Source organism: Hydra vulgaris, chromosome 08, assembly GCF_038396675.1.
Source record: "Hydra vulgaris chromosome 08, alternate assembly HydraT2T_AEP".
Lineage (NCBI taxonomy): Eukaryota > Metazoa > Cnidaria > Hydrozoa > Anthoathecata > Hydridae > Hydra > Hydra vulgaris.
The window spans coordinates 32,721,366-32,732,625 of NC_088927.1; the positions used below are offsets into that span (position 1 = coordinate 32,721,366).

Genomic DNA, 11,260 nt, shown 5'->3' on the forward strand with positions numbered 1-11,260 from the left:
CTTACCCCGCCAGTTTTTTTTTATTTTTTATTTTATCTTCATCACTTTCATGCTCAATAACCTTAAGTTTGAGTGAGTTGTTGGTTACTGCAGCAGCTAAAAACATTATTGGTTTTTTTCCATCCACTTTACAAGATAACTTTCCACAGACAGATTTTTGTACATTGTGGCAAGAAGAGCATTGCTGTAGCTTTATGGCATGGCACACAGCTTCTCCACAGCTGCATTCATTTTTACACCGTAAAAATGCTTCTTTTTGTTTATCTTTGTTCCATCTTTTTTCTTCCTTATCTTTTATTTCTTGATTTTTATTATCTTGAATTACCTTCACTAAGTCCAACACATTTTTTCCTTTCATTGATCAGTGAACCTGCGTAATCCTTGTAGTAAGTTTGGAAACTTTTGGCTTAACTTTCTGAACTGTCAGTAAGCCAGGAATTTTTTCAAGTTGAATACTTTTTTCGCTTAGCTCTTGAATAAGCTCTTGAGAACGCTCAAACTTTTCTTTCCAATACTGAGCTGAATTTTTTCTTTTAGCAGGAGATTTAATAGTATATCTTTCAGGAGTTGTTGTACTGGATGTTACACTTTTTGGAAAATCAATACACAAAGCAGCTCGTGCAAACTTGTCCTGTTGCATGTCATTGACGTTTAATGATGTGGAAGTTACTCCTACACGTCTTGCAGCTTTGATTATAGATTGTCTTGGGGCCCAGGTGTTCCAAATACGTCCTAAAATCATCATAAAAGCTTCTTTATTTAGTGAATTGAAATCAGTAAAAATATTTTCTTTCATACCACGATACTCATGATGAAGGTTTTCGTTGAGTTGGTCTAAAAGCTGTGTCACACCAGTGGTATCTGGTGGAGTTAAGAACATAAGTATGTTTTTCGATTGTAAAAACTTTAAGACATCAAAATTAAAGCGTGAACAATGCCCATCAGAAATCAAAACTACTGGTCGTGCCACTTTTTTTACAGTAAGATATTCATCAAACTCTTTGTACATATCTAATAACGAATTATAATCAGATACACCATGGTTGCAAGTTGTTATAAGAAGATGCGGAATACTTACCACAGCTTCCTTTGGAGCCATTTGATTAGTTATTCCAACGGTGCCAAAAAGTGCTTGACAGACACAAAGGTCTCTTAGAATTACAAAGAAAGATAATACATATCATCTATTCAATCCATATTATAAATATTTATCAAAAAAGTGATAAGGCAATAACTACCTGAAAATGATACTAGAGGATGTATGGTGACGCGGTTCTCTCTGATCATTTTACAACATGTTTCCCCTTTTGAAGCAAAAACAAGACCAGCAGGAGTACCATCAACACCAAAATTGATGAACTGTGGTGTTTCGTCGTGATTAAATATTCTGCATGTATCAATATTTCCAGACCAAACTCCTGTCCCCTTTTGTACTGCTTCAGTCATAATGCCAATCTCAATCAATTCTTCTGCAAGAGCGTCTAAAGGCAACCATGAAAATCAATTAGTAACTCAGTTTTGGTAGAACTATTTTTCATGAATGTACAGTAGCAATACATAAACTAATAAAGTGGTGTAGCTATGAGTTAAATTTTAAATGAAGGCATTGTATACTATGAAATAAAAAAAAAAAACTCAATGTTTACTCATACCAAGGTGGAAACATGCCATTTCCCTCGTGCAATTGAGAGCTCTATTTATTGACACATTTCCTTGTCGCTCGAGTGTTAAGCTTGGATTCTTAGCTTTAAAGCGCATCCAAAACGATTTACCTAACCTGTGTTTAAAACAAAAATAAAAAATTAACCAAAAAAGCTTCTCTTACAAAGCTTCAACTCCTGGACTACAATCAATCTCTTTATATTTTAAATGTTTTTAAAATATTACTACCTTTTAAAAATATATATAAAAAACATAAATACTTGCTTTTTGTCAAAGCATTTTTTACATTTGCAGATAATGCAATGAGTTTTCTGCCACCTTTCAATCTTTTATTTGTGTATTGTCTAACTTTCATCATCATGGACATCAAGGACAAGTTTTGTTAGTTCTGCTTTGTTTATGCCTTGCATTGCTCGATTTTTATTCTTAATGTATGAAACAATTGACATCTCTTCTTCCTCCTAGAGAATTGCACAGTACTGTCTTTCAAGACCATTGACTATTTTCCCATCAAGTCTACGGTTTATTGTTTCACGATCTTTAATAAGTGGATATTGTCTTGTTTTAATTGCAGCATGTCCTCTTACATTGTTTTCTTTACACCATTGAACATCAGCTTCAAGTTGTTTGTTTTTTTCTAATATAGCTTTTCTTTTAATTAGTGCTTCAGCATTAGAACTTGGATTTAGTGACTTCATTTGCAAGCGAGTTTTGAATTTTTTGTTGCTGTTACTCATGTTTATTTATTTGTTTACAAATAAAATAATATCGCAAGTTCACATACTGCAAACTGAACTAAAACTATCCTCTAAGCAGGAGCGTAAAATAAAATCTCTATATAAATTCATTATCATCAAAAAGGTAGTTACAACTACTACAAATCTACTTTAAGTCATGAATTTTTGTAATATCACTTATATTTTTGTTAAAATTAATATAATTAATGTGGTTTTTGGGGTCCCAAGCATGTGGTTTTTGTAGCGCTTTAGGTACTTCCCTAAAATATAAGTTTGCAATCAAACTACCATATGAAGGGGATTTTAATACAATAAGCTATTCCAAAAAATTGGACAAATTAAAGCCATGCGGTTTTTGAGGTCTCGCACTAAAATATAGCGAAACTTTACTGAAAAAAAAAAGCAAACAAAAAATACCAAAATACTTCTAAACCCCTGGGAAGAACTTTTACCATATAAAAGCATATAAAAAAGCAAAATAAAGTTTAATTATTTGTTTTGTACAAAAGATACAGCAAAAGAAAAAATTATGTGGTTTTTGGGGCCCGTCTACCTGTACAATTAAGCAGCTTCGCAACGCACAACACTTATAGTACTAATTTTGCAAGTCATTACAACTGTAGTACCTATTTTAAAATTTACAACAATTGCTTAGGTATTTTATATATCATGGTTTTACTTAGATAACCTTAATCCAAACATCAAGGTTTATAATAATCTAATATCTTATATTAGATCATTCTAACTTAATACAAAGTATAAAACCTTCTAAGTAAACGTCTGAAACCTTGTAAGTAAACGTCTGATGTCTTGTATAAGACGTTTATAAACTTTGAAAAGCAAATTAGGTTCTTTTTTTTTGAACATGCAACAAATAAATAGATATACTTGAATATAGATAAAGAAAACACACCTTACTAAGATATACGCCAACAAATGGATGAAAAATTTCAATTGTTAATAAAAAACATTTAATTCTGTAGAATTAGAAAATTCTGTAAAAAGAACACTTTCTGAAAAAATTCTGGGTACATTTTAGTTCATTGGTAATATAATGTAACAGTATATTCAAATAGTTTGTTTAAATATACTAATTATAAGTACTAAAATACTTTTTTTAGTTATTTATACGATTTTATTCACACTAGTACCCAGTCTATACATTTCTAAAAGTCTCTTAATAAAAAAACTAAAGTATCACATCGTAAAATAATAAAATCTTTAATAATATGTTTATCAATTCAATAATAACCTAATAATAAGTTAACGATATGTAACCAAGTAAAAAATTTATCCTTCATAAAAATATTTGATGAAATTACAATATTAGTCTACGAAAATAAAAATTGCAGAATTAAATCCTGATGTTTTGCATAAAAATTAAAATAAAATGAAAGCATAACTTTGAAATGTATGAATACAGAACAAAACAGAATAAAAACAAAAAAGTAAAAATATTAATACAAATAATTATCATATATTAATAAAATAATATAATAATAAAAAAGATAAAATTTCGAACTTCAAAAATTATCATGCAGTTTTTTTCCTACAAAGGCTGCTTATCTCATCCAAATAAAATGAAAAATATCATTTAGAATGTTTAAATATCCTAAATTCAATATTAAATATCCTAATAACATTATAAAACAGAACAAACATAAACTTAGTTCATAGAATGATCTGATTGCATTTCTGGTTAGACATGAACAACGTGGATAAGATTTTTGTAGACATTTTTTCATACTGTTTTATAAATATTTCGATTAATATTTATTAGTATTAAATATTATTTTTACAAAATATGTTTTATTAACTTTATAATATTCTAAAAATTTGTTTAAACGTAACGAGAAAAATAAACAAAAACTTTATAACATTTACATTTTAGCATACTAGATAAAAATAAAGTTTTATCAAAAAGTTATTATTATTTTTTTAATCAAATATTAAAATATACATTTTTTAAAGTTGGCTGCCAATTTTCTGATGATTAATCTAAAAAACATATAGAAACATCAGAGATTATGTAAATCCACGAATGGTTCCTCGTGTGTTCGGTCCATATTTAGTTAGAGGTTTTAAAGATAATTCATTATTTAAGGTTTAAAGACCTTTTGAAACCAAAAAAGTCAACTTTTATAAGGAAAAATACAATATCTCAAGATATATATACTAAATTTTAAAATTTCTAGCTAATAAAAAGGATATTAATGCAATTATCAATTTGAAATGAAAAGCTATGTGTATAGAAGAGGTAACATCTTTTTATAGATTTATCATGATAAAAAGAAATACGTAGAATGCATAAACAAAAGCATATATTCTTCCCTGAAAAAAAATAATTATATTTTAACTTATTCAAAGGCGGAAATACAACTTTGCCGCCCATAGACTATAAAAAATTTGCCAAACCAACATGCAACAAAAAAAAAATGCATTAGGTTAAGAAAGGAATACGAGCTGCCTTCTTAACTCTGTATTTTTGTTGAAACAATTATAATAAAATGATTAATAGAAATAAAATAAACATTTAAACAGAATAAATATCCTCTTTAAAAAAATAACAACAAAACAAATTCCAAGACTTGGTAAAAACCACAATTTAATAAAAACACGAACTAAAAGATAATCAAACAACTTTAAAACTAAAATTTATCCTAATAAATAAATACGAGTATTTTCAAAGCGTGACGCCTCGATTTCTTCCCTGCAAAAGATTTAACAATATCATCATATAATAATGATTCAATAAGATCAGATTTAATCGATAAAATAGCAAAAGAATTTATGCTATCTTATGACATTTTTGACCTTAAGTAATTTTTAATTCTTTTTAGACATATCGCATTATATATGCGTTTATTTTTGCAAATTTTTAATTTGCATAACAACCAACACAACCAACTTTACTCTACGATATCGTAACAACTCACGTGTTGCACAGAATCAACCTCATTTAATATCATTTATTCACTCTGAACCTCCCATCGTCAAACGAGTTCCGTATTCCGGCTGCGCTTTTTACAAAATAAAAAAAAGTTTACAGAAATTTGCCCCCCACCCCCTCCCAAAAAGGAAGATTTGCCGCCTAGGCTATAGCTTATAAAGCCTATAAGTAAATATGACCCTAAACATATGAACACATTAAAACATTCACTTTTTGAGCAATTAGACCTTCATCCCTACTTACTTAACTTACTTAACTGTATATTTTAGTGAAAACGGAACAAAAGACAGAAATAATCCAGTCTATACGACACTTAGTTTGATAGTCGCGCAAACAATTCACCTTGAGAGATTTTTGGCCAAAACTTAACGCCGTGTATGGTCCAAGAAAGAATTAATTGCCAATTTTGTTGTACTTGCAATAGTGCCGTCAGGACCGGAAATACATCTTCAAGGGCCCTAGGCTAAATCAATTATCGGAGTCCTCCAAAATATTATGAATAAAAGACAATTATATAGTATATGTAGCATTAAACTGCTTGCTGTTTGCTCTCGTATCTTTAATTCTTTTGTTTAGCGGTACAGCTTGTTTGTAAGAACGACAAAATATGACATATTTTGTCGTTCTTACATTAAAGCTGTCCTTCTTACATAAACAATCTCACATTGTAAGAACAACAGTTAGTGGTTTCTATAAGCATTTAATATTAGATAAAAGTTTTAATACAAGTGAATTTAATATACCTAAAGTAGTACAATTATTAGTATAAAATTGTTAATAAAATAATAATTTAATTATAATTAGAAATTTAATTTAATGCAACGTTTATCAAGACAAAAAAAAAAACCAGACTGTAAAATTAAAAAAAAAAAAAAAACTCTCTTTAAAATCAATCGTTTTTAAACTTTTTGCTTTAGCGATCTTTGGTCCAATAAAAGTATTCTCTATTAATAGGAAATCAATGTTTGTCCGCGCGTACAAACAACGACTTTTAATTTTCATCGAATAAGTGCATCAATCCGTACAAAAATCGACTGGTTTAGATATAGTTGCAGTAAAGTTTAGACTCTCTGACTTAAATAGGGATAGGCATAGTAGAGTAGTTTATACATCGACTGAGTTAAAAAGGGATAAGTGCAGTTGAGTTTACATACATCGACTGAGGGTTTCTGCTTGGGCCAGCATTTTTTTAAATAAAAGAAAGATATTTCAATACTTATTTAGGTAGGGTTTATAAATTAATTTAACTAACTTAAAAATATTATTAGGTTAAACTATACAAGGTTTTTTGGTGCAATTGTCAAAATAATTGATAAAAATGTATGTGTAAATACACGCGTAAAACTAAAAAAAAAGTAGTTTCACGCGCGTACAAACAATGCCTACCTTACTAATATTAATTCGATAAAAACATTGCATCATAAGTAAAAAATAAAAAAAAACATTGCATCATAAGTAGACAAACAATAAAAGTATTTTTAAGCAGAATTAATTAAAAAATTGAATAATATAATTGTTTACACTTCATATTAAAAGTCATCACTAAAATAACTCCTGGCGCTATCGCTAAGATACTTAATACAAATACGACTTTTGATATCTTTACCGCTTTTAAACGGGTATTCACCATCAATGCATATTTTACCCAGATCAAGGTTTGCAACATGTTTAAATCCTAAAAGAGATGTATCCACTTTAAAAGTAGCGTCATTGTTATTGAGCGTGCTTACAACGTCAAACTTCTGTTTAATAGCAAACTCAACCACACGCTTTGAAAGCTCAACAATGACTTGACAAGCGATATCTCTCGGCAAATCCAAATTTGCATGCAGAGTTGTAAAGTCTAATACTTTAAATTTGGAAAGTGGACAAATTTTGTTTAATACTTTATCATACATTAAAAACATTTCATCAATAGCTGGAGAAAAACTTAAATCTAAGGGTGCATTTAAAGAATGACAAAGAACTGCACCAACAGGTTTTCCACACAACATTGCGTAAAATGAATGGCAAGGATAGTTCGTAATAATTTTTTTCATAAAACAGCGAAATTTAATTTCATAGTTTGGATCCATCAAATACTTTGTAAGTACTTCTACTTCCAAAAACGCTTTAGCTTGCTGCTCATAAAGTACATCTAAAACATCATTGCTAACTTCGGAGAAGTTATAAACTTTGATTTCTTGATCTTTTATGGGCTGTTCATTATTGTTGCCTCGTGTTGTAAGTTTATCTATAATTTCGTTTATAGAGCGCGCTGCGCTCACGTTTTCAAAGGTTACGTCAAATCCAATATTTTTCAGATTCTCAATATAAACCCATACACTCACAGAGTCTCCGCCCAATTCAAAAAAACTACAGTCTAGATCGATAGTTGAAGTATCAGTATTTAAAGCCATTGCTGTAATATATTTAAATTGGCTCTTGATTGGTTTCAAAGATATTTCTTCTATTGAAAGGACATTATTTCTTTTTGATGGGATCAGAGAAATGAGTTTTTGACGATCTATCTTATCAGATCCGTCAGTTTTAGGCATTGTATCTATAAATAGTATTCTTGGGATCATGAATGGTGCCATTTTACTGCTCAGTTCTTTAAGAACACATTTTATTGATGTTGTTGGCGGCGAGATGAAACAGTAAATTTCAGTTATTTCATTTACAACTTGTGCTACAACTGCAACCATATAACTAGGATAAAATGATTGAATTGTTTTCTCAATTTCTGAAATATTCACTTTATTGCCTCTTATTTTAAAAAAATCCTTGTTGCGACCTACTTTATAAATTCCATTTTCACGGCGAACAGCGAAGTCGCCCGTTTTGTATACAGTTTGAAATTTTTCATCTGCACCGTAATAGAAAGGATTTTTTTCAAAATGTTTCACATTTTCAACACCTTCAGCTAGATAACCAGGTGATACTACCGATCCAGCAACCCATAGCTCTCCTATTTCAAAGAGATTATTAATTAGATTACCGCTTGAATCTACTAAGTAAACAACCGCATCCGGTAACACAATTTCACCAATGAAAGTTTCTTTTGAGGCGTTAACAATATTTGATGGATCCATTTTACTATACATGATATTACCACAAGTTTCGCTACTTCCATAAACATTCCAGAGTTTAACGTGTGGAAGACATTTAAAAAAGTCGACCACTAAAGAATGATGCAAATCTTCTCCGCTGCTCCATATTTCTCGAAGATACAACTCACTGTTGTAACCATTATTTAACAACAAAAGTGACGACCTCAGTAAACTTACACTTGTATATAACCGTGTAACTTTGTATTTACTCAAAAAGTCTAAGAAAAGTTTTGAGTTTTTAACTTGATCCGGTCTTAGAAACAAACACGACTCTTTCATGCACATTGCGGATAAAGTTTCTGTAAAGTAATCAATAAATATGAAGTTTGTCTTTGAACACATCATCTCATTTAGTTCGTAATCGAAATCAGATCTAAACCATTCAACTGTTTGAATCATATTTTCATGAGTTATTTTTACTGCTTTAGGATTGCCCGTACTCCCACTTGTAAAAAGAACACAAAATAAGCTACTTTTCATGATTGAACCAGTATAATTATTAGTTAAAATTTCTACTGGTACCAGTAGCGTTTTAATATTTACGATATTTAAATCTTTTAAATTTGCATGAAACTCATTGTCTACATTATTTTCAGTAATTAAAATATTGGCTTTAATTTGTGACATACAAAACAACATTTTTTCTGTGAGAGGTTCTTCCAATGGACAGAATGGTATTCCAAGTTTACTCAGTGCAAGTATTGCCGCTATGCGATTGCATCCATTCGGAATTAGCAATGCCACGATTTCATTTGGTTTAACATTAAACAGCTCGTGAAAATTGTGTGATATATTTTGTACCATTAAGTGTAATGTCCGATATGTGACAACTTCTTGATTAGGGTTGATGAGCGTTTTTTCGGAACTATCTTCAATTCGGTTGTAGTAGGAAAAGAAATCATTTTCATTTATATAGCTCGTTGTTCTACCACAGGTTATTCCAGAATCCATTTTTTATATCTGAAAAATAAAATTTACAAACTATCAATATTAATGCTGAAAGTATGATAAAACTAAAAATCATGTTATATTTTGTTAATGTAAAATGGCGTTTTTTCTTCTGTAGCTAGTTGTCTTAAAAACTTATGAAGGTCAAGAAAGACTAATTCATTTACATGTAGATTGTAATACTACTATTATACTACAAATATAGACGAAAATACGTCAACACAAAATAAAGTCTTGGTGAGATACCATGAGTTCTTTGCCGAAAATACGTTCTTTAAGAACGTAACAATCCTTTAGCTAAACGGGGAAGCAAAAGATAATGTTCAACCAAGTAGTTGTGATTGTCTAAAATTTTGATATTTATACCTAGTATCGAGGTATTCATAACACGATTACTTTACGCTACGATCGTGATTGTAGTTATGACTACCTCTTTATTGTTCAAACAGTTATTAAAAATTTAACTAGTCAACCTTTTAAGAGAGTAATCCCTTTTGGTTACAGCTTTTAAAGGTTACAAACTACATTTCAAAATTTCCATTTTTAAACGCAAAGGCGCCGTTTTCACTTGCCGCCGGAATAAATATACTTCTAAGACTGTATCACGATTTTAAATGATTTTCGGCTTCGTCTTCCCTCCAAATAGTCTCTTAAACCTCCTCGATTTAACTAAATATAAACTAAATATAAAACGAATAACTACACTAAATCGTATATAATGAATTAAATATATAAATAAAATGCGAATAATTCCACTTAAAAACTACCAAAATAAAAGTATTAAATTAAACTTAATATAAAACTAAAGAAATATAAAACTATAAGTATAAAACTAAGAATGAAACAAGTAATCCCACTAAGTTCTATTAATTAAATTAAATCAAATATAATAAGATTTATATTATATTATATTATAAAACGAATAAATGCGATAAAGTGAGTAAACTAAACATAAAATGAATATTTGCACTAAGCCGTATAATTTAAAATAAAATTTGAAATAAATATAAAATAGTATTATAAAGTAAATTAAATACATATTTACAAAATTTAAATTGATAACTCCATTAAAACGTTTAAGTTAAACTAGACAAATTTCATAACAAGCTTTTTGTCACTTTATTTGTTTTTTAATATTATCTAAATTCCAATCTGCATTTTCTGCCATACCTAATAAGACATTTTCCCTGTCTTAGATTAATTATTGTTACAGTTATAAACCTAATCTCTAAAAAAGTTTAATATAACTTATTAATTTCTAGTTTCCATCATTGATTAACAAGAGTTCAATTTTAGGCTATAAATAGAAAATGTTTAGCTCATATTAGTAACAATATAATCAATTGACCTTTATAATCTTGATTTTATATTTACCTTAAAAATTCTCATAGTTTTAATTAATTTTCTATTATTCATCTGACGAGTTGACGAGCTTGTGTTGCATGAAGATATACAGATTTATTCTATTTAACACCATTTTACAATCGAATTAGCATTTTTTTAAAAGAGCGGATTTGCTCAAGAGGTTTTTAGCTTATCTGCCCTTTTAAAACACTGATTCAGTTATAAGACACTTTTAGTTTTGTCTTATAGTATTAACAAATGTTATTGTGGTTTTAATCAAGGGAGCTATAAAAAGACGGCAAAATGGTTTATGTATTTCAAAAAAGCTATGATAATAAAAAAAAAAAAAGGAATCCTAAAAACAGACATCTCGGATCACTTTCCTATTTTTCTGGCCATAAACACTAACCAAGTAAATGTGAAAAAACAAAATTTTAACTAAACGTATTTTTAATCAATCAAAAATTGAATCGTTTAAAAACCAACTACCGCTACTTCATTGGAAACATTTAAACTTTAATGATAAC

At 29.1% G+C, this 11,260-nt stretch overlaps 1 protein-coding gene across 1 annotated transcript; it reads right to left on the reverse strand.

Moving 5' to 3' along the window:
- Positions 1-6,878: 6,878 nt before the first annotated feature.
- LOC136083259 (beta-alanyl-bioamine nonribosomal peptide synthetase ebony-like) lies at positions 6,879-9,392 on the reverse strand. The gene has a single exon (XM_065802659.1). The coding sequence runs from the start codon at positions 9,390-9,392 to the stop codon at positions 6,879-6,881; it is 2,514 nt and encodes an 837-aa protein (XP_065658731.1).
- Between the last annotated feature and the right edge of the window lie 1,868 nt (positions 9,393-11,260).